This window comes from Anabrus simplex, chromosome 4 (assembly GCF_040414725.1).
Source record: "Anabrus simplex isolate iqAnaSimp1 chromosome 4, ASM4041472v1, whole genome shotgun sequence".
NCBI classification, from domain to species: domain Eukaryota; kingdom Metazoa; phylum Arthropoda; class Insecta; order Orthoptera; family Tettigoniidae; genus Anabrus; species Anabrus simplex.
Window position 1 is genome coordinate 3,454,099 of NC_090268.1, and position 16,644 is coordinate 3,470,742.

Here is a 16,644-nt window from a genome sequence, read left to right on the forward strand (position 1 = left end):
AACGCAACTGGACAATCTGATGGCCTATTTAGAATCCTTGACTGAAACCACACCAACAGAACTGTTGTTAGTAAAAAGTCTTTGTGATCATGCTGCGCGCAAACGCTATACAAATGTGAAACAGAAAAACTCACATTATTTTAGTGCATAAAAGTGTTCTTATATTTTTTGTACAATTGAAAAAAGGTATTACTGTACAAGTTATGTTATTACATTTATATAATATGTAGTGTATTTGCTCTTTAGTTTTTTGGATTATCCAGATTTTCGATAATCCAGATAAACAAGGTTCTTATGTTGTACCGCTCAGAGTCCCCGAAAATCGTTAAAAGTTTAAGTGGGGACATAAAATCAAAATTATTTTATTAGGTACGTTGGGAAGTAAAGCAATCGTTATGATTGGATTGTTTTTATCACGTTTTAAACTTACTTCTCTCCACAAAAATACCTATATTTTCCAGGTTACGAGATATTAACCCACTGGCTTATCTAAGCGTTGAATCTAAGGGATGCACGAGCCTGTGCACGGCTTACCTAACCATCGAATGCAGCGTTCTGCTTTATCAATGGTAAAGGGAAGTTAGTACGTTAAAAACTCAACAGATGGCATTACAATCATTCTTTATAACTGAAGAAAGTCTTTTCCGCTGTATATGAGTCATGTTTAGGGAATTAACCGCATAAATTGAAGATAGCATTGAGCTGATGTCACGGGTGTTCAGCGAGTAAAGATGAGCACGCACAAGGCTATTACCGAGCGAGAAATAGTCGATATTTTACGGAATAGTGATTGTGAAGAAGATTATAATATATCTGAAAGTTCTACTTGTAAATCTAGTCATGTGGATACGTTATCTGTGCTTAGTGAAGTTAGTGATAGTAAAACGAGTCAAGAAGCATATGTAAATATTACGAACGGATATGCTTCGACACACCGTAAGAATTACTACGCAAGTTTATAGCGCATAGTTCATATTTCTCACTGTAATATAGCACATTCCATTGAAATGATTATTTTTGAATATTTCTATGAAAGTTTGACAACGTTTGAGCCAGTAGTTGCAGTGATATCATTTAAGCGCAGTCTTGCATGGACCTTATAAACACCAGCATTTAAATGGTAATTTAAAGATCAGGAACTGATGTTTATAAGGTAAGCGGATGGGTTAAACAATCACTTTGTAAACGATCCCGCCTACTATATTAAGAGCAAATACCATGAATACTTATCAGCTAAAGTAAACTTCTTTCCTCATCCCGAGGTGATGCAGCTCATTTTAGATAATCTCCAATGGAGGCGAGCTGCATGAACCGTCTTAACTGCATATCAACCTTTCTGCCATTCGCACATCTCTGGCAGTACGGTACCGGGAATCAACCTCAGGCTTCCGAGAACGACAGCTAATTGTGCTAACCATTGCGCTGGCGGACATTCTTTACTACAATACGAAGATATATAGAATGACTAATGCGTGCTTACAATGTGCAGGTCAGACATGCGTATCTGTGTGACGTAATCAGAGCTGCAGAAAGCTTACGCTACCAGAGGTGCCAACTTTCAAGAAAGGCAATTCGTATTGCAGCCATTAGGGCACAAGGAGGTGGGGAAGGGGGGGGCATAGATTCCCCCCCCCCCCCACAGATCTTACTGGGGGGGAGGAATCGGGCGTAGAAATGTTGTTACCCCCCCCCCGAGATCTTACTAACTTACATATCATTGAAAAATCAATGAACAACTTACATTTCAACCAGATGTAACATATTCAAAGACTGGCATATACAGAGTATGATTCTTACCTGAGAAAGTAACAAGTGATCTGCAGTACATATCTGAGTGGGAGTTGAAGGATCGTTTCTTTTGTCGAGTACTGTAGTTGCTCCCTTAGCAGCTTGTAGTTCCTATTTGCTAAATGTACACTGGTGACATGCTTTTTCTTTTGATATCATGTGAATCCTTTGCACTAACAGAGCACTTAACAGTTCGGTGTTCATATTAGCAAGGAATTCAGTCTTGTTCTTCCTCCTGAGCATCTGAAATATCGCGGCTACACACACTATAAAACACGTGTGAATGAGATTGAGGAACGCAGTAAACAGGGCCATTCTTTCGAGTATTCCTCCCTACATTTTTCAACTATTTTTGGTTAATCACTAACATCACTAGTCACTTAAACGTCATCACACGTATTCTCCTGCACAAGAAAGCATTATTTCAAACCTTCACATTTCGTAACACGATTAGCATAGATCCTAGAAGAGCAATATATGTAAATTTGGCAACCAAAATCGCAATAAATACTTCAACAGTCACGCACACAATATTCACAATAAAACGGAGTTTGTCACCACTTTGCCACCAAAACAAAGACAAAAGAATTTGCATACCTTCATGGAAGTCTGATCATGTGACGAACAAAGACAACTCTGCAAGATACACCACTTCACAGGTACCACTTTTTTCCGGTACTGGAAGCACACACTGCGTTCGATGTGTGACAACTCGAAATATTCTTAAACGAGGGTCAGTAAAGGGTATAAATTATTACTGAGAAATCTGAAAATAATATTCTGAGAATTCAAGCTGTAAAGGCATTCCTTGTGCATACCTGCCAACTTTTAGAAATCAAAAATAGGAAGATTTTTTAAATTCTTGGATTTCATCAAGTTTATTGCGCCACGGTCTCGGTAAAAAGAGGACAAGATAAAAGGTATACATATCTACAGTTACAATGCGAATTAACCATTACATTTAAAATCTTAAACTAAGAAAACAAAACGATTGCAAGAAAACGTACCTAATAATCGTTCTCATTTATGACACATACATACGAATAGTAACATTTAGACAGATAAGTCAAGAACTGACTACAACTTGCCAAATGGTGAAGAATATACACATGTAGGTGATAGAGACTGCTGTGTTTACTTGTTTAGCATTGAACTGGCAGCTAACTTTGCCCTCTTCAACAATGCACTGTCATACTGCTGCTCATAACACTTTCCACTTAGACTTGATTTGACCACCAATAGTTTACTGAGATTTTCGTCATTCAGAGATGATCGGAATTGTGTCCTCGTATTTTTTTTACCTGGCTGAACAATCTTTCACACTCGGCATTGCTGTGTGGAATTGTCAATATTGAGAGCATTACTTTTGCGATTATATCATTTGAAACACCCATCTGCACCTCGTATATCCCCTATAGCAGACCAAGAACAATCTACTCTTTCTCCTTGCACAACAGATAATGGTAAATCCTCCACTTGGAGAGCACAAAACTGGCACTGTAATGCATCCATTTCTTCTTGTTCATCTTCACCATCTTTCACTGGCAATATAACAGGAATGAAACAATATACTTCATGGCATTGAAGGAAGAAGTCTGCAAAGAATTTATGAGCTACTTGAGCATTAACAAAAACATCACTATTCAAATTAAATTTATGAATAATATAATCACAAACTGCAATAAAATAGTTCCTGACGTGCAAATAAAAGTTTTTCTTCTCCTCAGGTGCCAGATTTTCTACAAGACGAGATGTTGAACAGCCAATTACTAAATCATCATCAGCTTTCTGATTCTCTCTCGTGTGACAGACCACTTCTAAAACTGTAAGATATTTTTTATAACCACTGGCTTAACAAACCTACACAGAATGTCCTTCAACATATCCGTTAGCATTGATCTTATGACAAATGTGAGGTGCTTGCGACTGAAGAACTTTATTAGTTTTCTCAAATGTAGGGATGATAAATGCTAGAAATGAGCAAAATGCTTTATTAAAGTTTGAAGACAGAAAAAGAAATAGTCTCTCCTCTCGTGAAATACTGGCAGTGCAACTAGACTCCTTTATTTTCTTCACAGATGGAGATGAACTACTCTCCGCCTTCCTTTTTCCAGAAATAACAGAAGCTTGGTCTTGTACTCTACTGTTACAAGGACCACGTTCCATTTCTGTATCTTCACGTGCCTTTAGCTTGGGAATTGGACCGTTTTACCTCATCCTTTAAAAAACTCTGAAGTGGCTCCCACTCTGAAATCAATCTTTCCAAACATTTCCCCAAGGATAACCAGCGTGTACACACATGCTTTAATATTTTTCAAACATCAGTTTGGTACAAAGCTTGATACATTTTGAGATGATCTTTTCTCTTCAAGCTTTTGTCTAAATAATAATAAATATCAATTAGCATCTCATCAATGTTTACAGGAAGGGAGTCTGCACCCTTCATGGCAGCCAAATTAATCAAATGACATGGGCATCCCATAATAACGTTTTCGCACTGCTCTCTTAGTTTAGCAGCAACACCGTTTTTTTCTTCCCATCATAACAGGAGCCTTATCTGCGCTAAAAGCTATACAGTTTGCCATCAGAACATCATATCTTTTCAGAACATCCAGGAGCAAATTTCTTCGCAATGTCTGAATTTGGGAACATCTTTCTGAACAATGGCCCTGCGTGATCAGAACAAGACAATGCAAGGTTATGTTCGACAATGAACGCCGTGAACAAACATTCTGCTCGAGTGACTGCATCAACTTCCTTACCACCTACAAAAAAATTACTTAATAGTTTGTTCCTCTCGAGACAGCTAGCACTATCTTTGTGTTTCTGTGCGACACTGTGAGCTACAATATCTGTTTTCCCTCCATGTGAGATATTAATATCACACCGACAGACGGAACAAAATGCATAATAGTTTCCTGTACTAGACTGTAAAATGAACGGAAATTCAGTTTTATAGGTATCCCTGAACACTTGGAGATAACGTTTGTTATGTTTTGTAGTCATCATGTGAAGAGAAAATACCACAAACTGTCACCGACACAACTCTCTGAAATACATTCAAGTCATTAAAATTATGAACTCTGGTCAACACAAAAGCACTGAAATATGCGAAACTACCACATACAAAACAGATCAGTATGCCTCGTACATTAATAACATATGACTTTGACAGGGGGAAAAGCACATAACAGCAAGAAAAAACAAGTGGTCTAAAACTCCAACGAAACGAGTGCGCGAACCAATAAGAAACTCACTCTTTCATCCCGATCAACGGAGTCCCTAACGGTCGCTAGTGCGCATGACCTTCTCTGACTCGTAGGACGATTGCCGTCCCGAATTCCCGCCCGAACAGCACACACGCTGCTGTAGTGAACGGGAGATACGATACACGAAGGCGACGGATGATCCGCCCGCCCAATAAAGCATCAAATACCGGTACATATGCTTAAAAATGAGGTTGCGTAAATTACACAAACACATAAGAATTCGTCCTAGGGGAAGAGTACTGACCGTACTGGAGGTTATATTGGTCAAAAATAGGAAGAAATAAAAATCAGAAAACCGAAAGACGAGTTAAAAATCTGAAAGTTTCCGGGTAAATCAGAAGGGTTGGCAGGTATACTTGTGTATCCTTTTCAACACTTCATACACTTAGATTTAAAAATCAACAAAAGTCTTAATTTGTGGTGTGTGTTTCGTAAAGACGTAATTATGATGGGTAATTCTTAATTATTACGACTGAATCATAATAGTTGGCGTCTCTACGCAACAGAGGTGGACATTTCTTAACTACAGAACACAGATGTAGTGCACGACCTCAACACGTTTTCAATGCGTGCATCGTACGTACAAAACTATTCACAAATTTGACTGATGTCATTAAAGCTGCAGTAAGGCTTGTACCCGCTTCGAAGCAGAATCGTTCTCTAACAGATTACATTGGGAGTATTTCATACATGAGTAAATACATTAAATATCTGCAGGCTAAACCCAAGGAGAGGGTAAGAGGTGAAGTCTAGTTAGTATTAGAGACTTGGCAAATAATGAATGTTGCAAAAAATAAAAAAAGGTACTAACCTAGAAGTTCCAACATTTTATCACATTCATCAAGAATGAAGTGCTTCAGGTGTTTCAAATTGAGCTTTTTGGACCGTACTAAAGCCAAAATGCGTCCTGGAGTACCAACAACTATATGCGGACAACTGTTCTTTAAAACTTCCTCGTCCTTTTGAATAGGCAACCCTCCGAAAAATACTCCCACCTGTAAAACAAACATACTTTCAGCTTTGCATCTAAACAAAAAGGTATATCCATAAAAGAAAAAATATGAACGTGTACAGCACAAATCCTTTTCGAGGGTACAATATTTGATATTTCAACCACCCCCCACCCCCCTCTAATTTGCACAAAATATGACATCTTATTCACCATTACATTTCGATGGCTTCGTGCAAACATTGTATGTCCATTTATGGCCCGTTTGGAGTTAATACCATATTTGGATGTCTCATACATATCTAGCTAATTCACAATTATAGTACATCCAAATAATAGGGAATATGCTGATTTCCAAGGTGCAAATATTGCATGTCCTAGCTGAAGCAACAACTCTTCTTCACAAATATTGTATGTCCCGTATAGGCTAATAACCTTAGCCTCGGTATATCCATTTGGTTTCATTGAACTTGAAGGCGCAGATACTGTATGTTCGAACATACTATTTTTCTGTTGAAAATTTCAAGTTCTTACTGCCTTGATGGAGCACAAATATTGTACGTCCTGGACATACTGCATGTGTTCTCTGCTGTAAGTACAAATGGCATGTATCAGGATAATCATACATTGACAGAAAAGGTCGATTTGTTGGTGGGAGAGCCTAAAAAGACGGGTTGTTCTAAGTGCAGGTTCCACTGTTCAAAAACGGATTTCTTTTAAAAAGCAGAAGATTTTGTGCCATGAGTATTGTCCTGAGAGTTCGAAGGGGAAGAGTAAATCTCAAAATTATACCTTACCTTCTGAAGATAAAGTGGAAAATCACGGGGTATACTTGAAATTGTTTTTGTAATACCTTTGCAATATCATTTCAAGTAATAGACCTGGCCTTGAAATACAAAGGCTCTTACATGGGAACTGACGGAAGATCAGGAAAATGTGCAATAAATAAAACCCGTGATGAAGACAGGGATCATGTCAAGATGCACATAGTTTTCCAAGAATGGAATCGCATTACTGCCAAAGCTTCAGAAAAACTGTACTTGTCTCCAGAACTGAATGTGGCAAAGATGTGTAAATTGTACTGTGATACATTCTGTCCAAATAAAAATATCAAATCTGTCTCAGAGTGTGTACAGGGCTATATTCAAGAGCTGTAATCCAGAGCTATCTTTTCAAATACCCAAGAAGGATCAGTGTTCAAGATGTAACCAGTATTACAGTGCTGCTGATAAAGCTCCGCTAGAACATTAATGGAAAGGTCATAAGGAACGTAAATTAGCATCCATGAAAATGAAAAGAGAAGACGAATGCAGAGCGATCAGAGACATATTTGAGAAAATTGAAGTCACAAAAAAAAAAAGGAAGAAGAGAACTGTGACTGAGGAAAAATAGCACTGTTTTGAAAGATTTGAGACACATTTGCAACTGAACAGTGATTATTCAACTTTAATTACTTATTATTCATACCTCAGGATGTTAAGAAAATAAAATCATTTAATTATAAATAATGAAATAAGACTGTAGAAATCAATTCCTCTCAGAAATACAATGTTTGTACCTTGAAGTTCTCTTTCACATTCTTAGTGCCAAATGTATGTCCCAACATTCCATTAAAATACAGTGAATAATTCCTTTAATGATGCATACAAATGTGATATAGTTGTTGGAATACAATTACAAAGAAATGATCTACAGATCAGTAAGACTGGCTACAGCCATATTATTTGGCATAACTGCAACTTCATAAACTTTCAGTTTGAGTTTTCCCAGCATCATGATTTTTGGACATACAATGCTTGTGCACTAAGCCATCGATTTATTATAAATCCAAAAATACTCACTTTCACTTGCTGCATATACTTTGAAAATCTCTCATACTCTTTACTGATTTGGAAAGCCAATTCTCGAGTGTGGCACATAACCAAAACATACACCTGGTTCTCAGTAGGTTCCAACTGCTGTAGTGTTGCTAAGACAAACACAGCTGTTTTTCCCATACCAGATTTTGCCTGGCACAAAATATCCATGCCAAGGACAGCCTGAGGAATGCATTCATGCTGCACTGTGGAAGAAAAAGAAAAGAACATCAAGTTATTGAAATAGCAAACAATATTATTTTAAAATTAGGGAAATATTTATGAAAGGTTCATACAATTTCTAAGTATCACACAAACCTCAGTAAATAGGTACAGTAGAAGTCCGCTATAGTGAGTACAGTATATAACTAGAATCCCCGTTATAACAACAGTTTTTGAACGTCCCTTCAAAATTCCTATATTAAACTGTCTTATCCTTCGGTTAGAGTGAAAGTCCCGTCACTGACGCATCCATTATAACGAGCGATTAAACGTGCACAAATTTTTCCGTTACCGATAGTTATGCACCCAGTCACTACACTGCATGCGATTGATCATCTTCGGTACCGTTTTCTCACTACGTCCATTAGCGAGTCTCTCGTCGACATTCGAAGGCCATGTCTCAGTTGACCCTTCAACTGCTGTTCCATAAAGAAAATGAAAGAGAACATGTTTTTATAACAAATGTATCCGATAACAGTTTCTAACACATTAAAGATAAAGGCTGAATAAACGATTGCTTAATTTTAATGCTAAATACTTCAATTAAGTAAGAATGGGATACACCTCAAAATATGGCAGAGTGCGTCATTGATTACAGAGGTTAGTTTCTATTTTCTCGCGTCCGTTAAATTACAGAAAATGTAAATTTATAGCGAGAAGGTTATAATTTCTCTACTGGCGCTTGAAGTATGTTTTCATCATACGCATAGTACAGTTAGGATAGGTGACGCTGTTTGAATAAGAAAACAGAAGAGTTTGCTACAAAATGTGATCGATCATCTTCAGTACGGTACAGTTTTCTACATTGCAAGCTCTCTCGACAACATTCAAAGGCGATGTTGGAGTGGATTACTAATACTCGTAGACTACTATTCTCTAAAGAAAATTTGAAATGAAAGAGGATAACAAGTTTTCGTAATAAATGCGTAAATAACGTGGCCAATAGCATTGTTAATTCGTTGAACATAAAGGCTGAAGTAAATGCGCTCTTAATTTTAAATGTCAGATACTGAAATTAAGTAAAAATGTGATAGACCTTAAGATAAGGCAGAGTACATCACTGATTTCAGAGGATAGCTTACATTTACTCATTTGTAGTTAAATTTCGGAAAGGCTATTCTCCTGTAAATTTTTAGCGAGGAGGTTATTTCTCTACATGTGTTTCAAATATGTTTTCATGATATATACACGGTTAGGTGACGCCGTTTGAAGAAGAAAACTGCAATGTTTGCCACACAAGCCTCTGGAGTAATACCGCATTTTTCCGAATCCAAGATGATGTTTTTCTCAGAATCTCATGTGAAAAATCAAGGGTCGTTTTGCATTCGCGGCCCGACAGTAATGAACACCACTGACAATTACCACAGTAAGCACACTTTTTCTTTCCATCCCCCACGCGTGCCGACACAAAACTTGTTGACAATGAACATTTCTAACTTCTGAATGGAATACGAAATACAAGCACAAATAGGCTCACTTTTTCCGTAATCGCACAACTGTGGCGATGGCTCCTACCCTTGTAAATCAAATGTCTTTCACAACGGATGACCAATAACATTTTCAGGGCTAGGAAAATGTAATCGTACTCTTAGTAAGCGGTAATAGCAAAAATTTGCAATGTGATAGGTATGTTTATATGTTCCTAATCCAGATATAGACTATCGTATCTCGCAACAAATATTCGCTACACTTTATTGTAAATCATATCCGACGTCATTCCATCTTGATGGTTATTAATTTCATGTTTTTGGTCCGTATTGAACTGAGAATAATATATAAGTAATAATAATAACGTAAACGTTTCCACCTTTTCAATACTAAAATATATTCACAAAATTATAAATTACACGGTACTAGTTTCGACCCATCTAGGGGTCATCATCAGCCGTATTGGAGCAAAGATCAATTTTGGCGAAATCCTAAGAAAATGTTATTTTAAAGAATAACAAGTGAAATGAGATGTTATTATGGTAATAGTTAATAATACAAGGAATATACATACTAAGAGGTTTTTAACAAAGAATAAAGTAAAAATGGGGTGTTGTAAAAATTATAATCATGGAAATCAGTAAGTTCTTGTATTGAAATGACATATAAAAAATTATATATGGCTTAGGAAGAGGGCTTAAGGTGGGGCTGAAGGGTGCGGGAGAAAGTGTAATTGTCTTGGAAAAGTACCTTTGATTAAATTTAGGATTGAGTTTAGGTTGGCTGCATTATTGTTTCTGAGGAAAGTGATAAATAGATCGAAGAGTATGTTGGGTTTCTCTGAGATTTCATTGAGATTGTGACTGGCATTCAAGTATTGGTCTAGGTGTATGTAGTAATTTTCCATTATGTTGAGTAAAGGGCCCTTGTTTGCTAATTCGAGGATGTCCATGTCTTGTTCAATATTGGTGAAATTATGGTTATAATCTTGCATGTGTTGGCCGATGGCTGAAAACCTGTTGTATTTTATTGCGTTAGTGTGCTCGTGGTATCTGATAATGAAGTTTCTCCCGGTTTGCCCGATGTAGGTTTTTTTACAGGTGGTACATTTGATCCTATAAACTCCTGATTTTAAAAAAACTGCTGGTTTTGTTGATGTGTGAAGTATTGTATAAAACGTTCATGTTCTTATTGTTGGTTTTGAAGGCTATTTTAACGCCTTGTTTTTTAAAGATGTTGGTTAACTTGTAGATATTGTTGAACGTGAAGGTGGAAAAGGTATCTTAGCAGAAATATACCTGGACTTCCTCGAATACACCAAAATTGACAACGAATTCGAAAACATTCTCTTTTGGGCCAGATATGTCGACGATGTCTTTGTAATCATGAATGAGAAATCAATTAACGCACCCATCACCCTCTTAAGACTCAACAATATTGATCCTCATATCAAATTCACACTAGAATCCGAATCAAATCAAAAAATCAACTTTCTAGATTTAACCATCACTAGAAACTCAGATTCTTTCAGTTATAAAATTTTCAGAAAACCCACTCAAACAGCCTCCACCATTCGCCAAGATTCAGTGCACCCCCAGTCCCACAAACGAGCCACATACAACAGCCTAGTTCACCGAGCCTTCAGCATACCTATGTCCAATAAAGATCTAAAAAACGAACTCAACACAATCCGCGGAATCGCAAAATTCAACGGCTTCAGCAATCATTTTATAGAAAGGATAATCAATAAACACAAACATCGCCCAAACACTACCCTCAAAAAAGAAATAACCAAACCTCTACCATTTTCCACCTTCACGTTCAACAATGATATCTACAAGTTAACCAACATCTTTAAGAAACAAGGCATTAAATTAGCCTTCAAAACCAACAATAAGAACATGAACGTTTTATATAAGTAATAATAACGTAAATGTTTCCACCTTTTCAATACTACAATATATTCACAAAATTACAAATTAAACGGTACTAGTTTCGACCCATCTAGGGGTCATCAGCCGTATTGGAGCAAAGATCATTTGTGGCGAAATCCTAAGAAATTTTTTTTTTTTTAAATGATTGCTGAAGCCGTTGAATTTTGCGATTCCGCGGATTGTGTTGAGTTCGTTTTTTAGATCTTTATTGGACATAGGTATGCTGAAGGCTCGGTGAACTAGGCTGTTGTATGTGGCTCGTTTGTGGGACTGGGGGTGCACTGAATCTTGGCGAATGGTTGAGGCTGTTTGAGTGGGTTTTCTGAAAATTTTATAACTGAAAGAATCTGAGTTTCTAGTGATGGTTAAATCTAGAAAGTTGATTTTTTGATTTGATTCGGATTCTAGTGTGAATTTGATATGAGGATCAATATTGTTGAGTCTTAAGAGGGTGGTGGGTGCGTTAATTGATTTCTCATTCATGATTACAAAGACATCGTCGACATATCTGGCCCAAAAGAGAATGTTTTCAAATTCGTTGTCAATTTTGGTGTATTCGAGGAAGTCCAGGTATATTTCTGCTAAGATACCTGAGTTTACTTTACAATGGCGAAAAATGAAAGTATCCTCCTATTCAATACATCATATATTCCGTCATTAGACGGAGTAAACAAGTTCAGACATGTTTCGGCTCGTTTGAGTCATCTTCAGTGGAAAAATTAGGGGGGTTGGAATAATTATTTACATAATATGAGTTGAAAAAATGCTAATAAACATAATGAAAGCGTAAATGAAAAAACAAACAAAAGAGAGCCTAGACGGAAACAAAATAGCACAAATATACAATATTTACATCAATATGCAGAGCAAAACAACTTATTGCGACAAAATTCAGTGAAACAGGTGTTAATTTGAAATAATAATTGATACTAAAAACTGCGTTAACCTAAGAAACAAGGGAATGAGAAAACAAATGATGCAGATGGAAATGAATAATAGTAGCACATGGTGGGGTTGTGGACCTCATAGTTTACAAATTATTAGTTTATAAAAACGACAAAACAGTTTGAAATCGCTGTCAAAATCCTAGTGGAAACCCATCACATCAAAATGGTCAGGAGGAGAGCGGGAGCAAACATTTTGAGAGAAACCAAGCCTGAATTAACCTGCAGGCGAAAAGCCTGTGATAAGGAGAAAAAACACCTTAAATTTAAGGCATCAGAAATAGCAGCATTCTTAATATCTTCTCAATCTAGCGGTCCCTTTCTTCATTATTGTTTCATAATGTTGGCTGGTGTTTTGCCTTATTATAGAGGGGTCGGAAGGGCCGCATATAAAAATATGAGAAGCTGTGTTAGGTAGAAGACAGATGCATAGTAAATTGCAGTAATCTAGTGGAAACCGTCAATGAAGTTCTAATGGTGTGCAGTAGGTGGTTGTCCTCTCTAGTGGCCTGGCTTTCTCAAAGTAACGGTCTCGTTCGCGTGATCGAGTCTTGTAAAAGATACCTGAGGCCGGTGACCCCATTGCCAAACCATTTTGTTGATATATGACATTGTCAAAAGTGAAGAAGTTATTGTCGATGATAAGTTTTAATATTGTGATAAAGTCTTGTATCTCTAGTTTGCTAAGTGGCTGTTTTTGTTTAAATTGTTTATAATTATCGGAATTAATTTTGATACTTGTATGCTTGGGTACATGTTTACAATATCAAAAGAGTGGATGGAGTGATCCGGTTGCAAATTGAACTTGTTTAGTTTTTCTACTAGCTCAGATGTGTTTTTAATAGACTTTTTGGATAAGAATTGATAATTTTTTCGTAAGAAACATTGGATGAATTGTGATATTTTGTATAAGGGGCTCGGTCTATAGTTGATAATTGGCCGGATGGGAATTCCGGTTTTGTGAATTTTGGGAAGAGCTTTAGCAGTGGGGAGTCCTGGATTTCGCCACAAATGATCTTTGCTCCAATACGGCTGATGACCCCTAGATGGGTCGAAACTAGTACCGTGTAATTTGTAATTTTGTGAATATATTGTAGTATTGAAAAGGTGGAAACATTTACGTTGTTATTATTATTATTACTTATATATTATTCTCAGTTCAATACGGACCAAAAACATGAAATTCATAACCATCAATGAACGTTTTATACAATACTTCACACATCAACAAAACCAGCAGTTTTTTAAAATCAGGAGTTTATAGGATCAAATGTACCACCTGTAAAAAAACCTACATCAGGCAAACCGGGAGAAACTTCATTATCAGATACCACGAGCACACTAACGCAATAAAATACAACAGGTTTTCAGCCATCGGCCAACACATGCAAGATTATAACCATAATTTCACCAATATTGAACAAGACATGGACATCCTCGAATTAGCAAACAAGGGCCCTTTACTCAACATAATGGAAAATTACTACATACACCTAGACCAATACTTGAATGCCAGTCACAATCTCAATGAAATCTCAGAGAAACCCAACATACTCTTCGATCTATTTATCACTTTCCTCAGAAACAATAATGCAGCCAACCTAAACTCAATCCTAAATTGTCTTCCATTTGTAACTTCTGAATGGAATGCAAAATGGAAGCAAATAGGCTGTGTTATTCAGCGATCTTGCTGCTAACCAGCAAGCAAAACAGAACATTCCTGAGGCTCACTTGCTCCCTGAACTCTCAAATTATCCTGTGAAGTTCAGGAATTTAAGGCCTCTTTCCGTTAATCACGCAACTGTGGTGACGAATCTTACCCAAATTGAAAACCACGTTTCACAAGGGATGACATAACATTTTCAAGGCTAGGAAAAATGTGATCGTACGAAGTTGTAATAGCAAAAATTGGTGATGCAGTAAGCGAGGTATTTTTATGTAGATTTAATACGATGAGAATTGGGACTTTGAATTTACGACATGTTAAGCGGGGAAAATGTGTGAAAGCGGAATGCACTAACGACGTTTCACAGTATTTCCACAAGAACATGCTATAAATCAAAATTCACTGAATAAATTCCACGAGAATTATTACGTCCCTTGAATTTTCATTATGACGACGTGAAAACAACATACCTAACCTAAACTATGAGGTCTCATCTCAATAAGTGCTGTTTACATAAATCCTGAAGTGAAAAATATACAGAACAGGCATGCAATATACTTGAAACTAAAGGTCGTATCTTTCAACAGCCACATTATCCTATGAATGCTCTCAATCACTATGTATTACATTTGCAAATATAGCCAGTAGCATCTGTTTAGCCGCCCTAACCAATCAGCCGATAAAGCAGTGATGTATATATAAACGACAACTACTTTGCTACATACACAGCTTTCTTCTGCAGCATTGTGCTTTAATTACATCGTCTACAGTAACCTCTCGAGATCCAACAAATGTAAGTACTGTCTGAATTCTCAGTATCTTTGTCTATCATGACTACCACGGGGAGTTGAAACTGAAAAATGTAAGTGAAAAGTGCTCTTTTGCCAGAAGAATATTGCAGGTCCTCAGGCGAAATTATGTATTTTGCCAAAAATAGCATGACCCCTGTACCAATAATATTAGGCCCAGTTTCTACAACAAATGTTAGGTGTTAACACTGCAGTTAAGGAGAAACACACAATTTAACAAAATGGTTATCTCATCAACAATTGTTAACTTCAATACACCATGATTCAATCTCACTATATTACCATCCTGGGAGAACACACAACCTAAGTACTTGAAATTATCGACCTGTTCCAGCTTTGTTATCACCAATCTGACATTCAATTCTGTTGAATTTCTTACCTACTGACATCAATTTAGTCTTCGAAAGGCTAATTTTCATACCATACTCATTGCACCTATTTTTCAAGTTCCAAGATAATAGACTGCAGGCTTTCAGCACAATCTGCCATTAAGACCAAGTCGTCAGCATAGGCCAGACTACTTACTACATTTCCACCTAACTGAATCCCTCCCTGCCATTTTAGACCTTTCAGCAGATGATCCATGTAAACTACGAACAGCAAAGGTGAAAAAGATTACAGGCTTCTCTAACCGCTGTAATAATAATGTTATTTGTTTTACGTCCCACTAACTACTCTTTAAGGTCTTCGGAGACGCCGAGGTGCTGGAATTTAGTCTCGCAGGAGTTCTTTTACATGCCAGTAAATCTACCGACACGAGGCTGTCGTATTTGAGCACCTTCAAATACCATCGGACTGAGCCAGGATCGAACCTGCCAAGTTGGGGTTAGAAGGCCAGCGCCTTAACCATCTGAGCCACTCAGCCCGGCACCGCTGTAAGTACCCGGAACCAAGAACTCATTCTACCATCAATTCTCACTGAAGCCAAGTTGTCAACATAAATGCCTTTGATTGATTTTAATAATCTACCTTTAATTCCAAAGTCCCTCAGTATGGCGAAGATCTTTTCCCTCGGTACCCCTGTCATATGCTTTCCCTATATCTACAAAACAAACACAACTGCCTATTCCTCTCGTAACATTTTTCAATTAACTGGCGCATACTGAAAATCTGATCCTGACAGCCCCTCTGTGGTCTGAAACCACACTGGTTTTCATCCAATTTCCTCTGAGCTACTGATATATAGACAGTAAAATCTCGTTAATTTGAAGTCGCTGGGACTAAAAAATCGGACTTTGAATTACGTGATTTCGAATTAACTGCCAATTTGCAATTCAGAAGTACCAACCCTCACCGTGTTACGAAATATTCTAAGGCCCGTTACTGCATGCAGTTAACCTTGATTCACAGTTTATACCTTTCAAATGCCATGAAAACAGAACTATTTCCAAACTGTATCCAAGAAGGTGCATTTACAGTATTCAAATAATGCACTCTGATATCTCACTGGTAAACAATCTCACGCAACGAACGAAAGAAAAAAAGCACGATTCAAAGACGATTAGAAATCTATGCTGGCTTCCATGTGCAAGTGCTTTATTAATTGGATTACTATACTGTATGCATTTTAGATGCCTTGTATTTACAAAGGAAGTACCCGATGCCTTTAAAATCGAATTTTTCTATGACTCCATCCTTGTACGATTTCCCGCCATGGTACTTCTCTTGTACTTCAGAAACGTAAACACTTGCAGAGTCACAAAGTATTCTCTGGTTCCCCTGTGCAAATGCATTATTTTTTGGATTTCTGTACTGTTTGCATTTTTAGATGCTTTGTAC

General features: G+C 37.2%; 1 protein-coding gene across 2 annotated transcripts in view; it reads right to left on the bottom strand.

The window, feature by feature from the left end:
• Hel25E (ATP-dependent RNA helicase 25E) overlaps window positions 1–16,644 on the bottom strand; it is a 156,250-nt gene that overhangs the window by 114,179 nt on the left and 25,427 nt on the right. For both annotated transcript variants that reach the window (XM_067144991.2, XM_067144992.2), the window contains exons 3-4: window positions 7,848–8,068; window positions 5,869–6,052 (exon numbers count right to left, since the gene is read on the bottom strand). In XM_067144991.2, coding sequence (XP_067001092.1) covers window positions 5,869–6,052; window positions 7,848–8,068 — 405 coding nt within the window. The remainder of the gene's footprint in view (window positions 1–5,868; window positions 6,053–7,847; window positions 8,069–16,644) is intronic.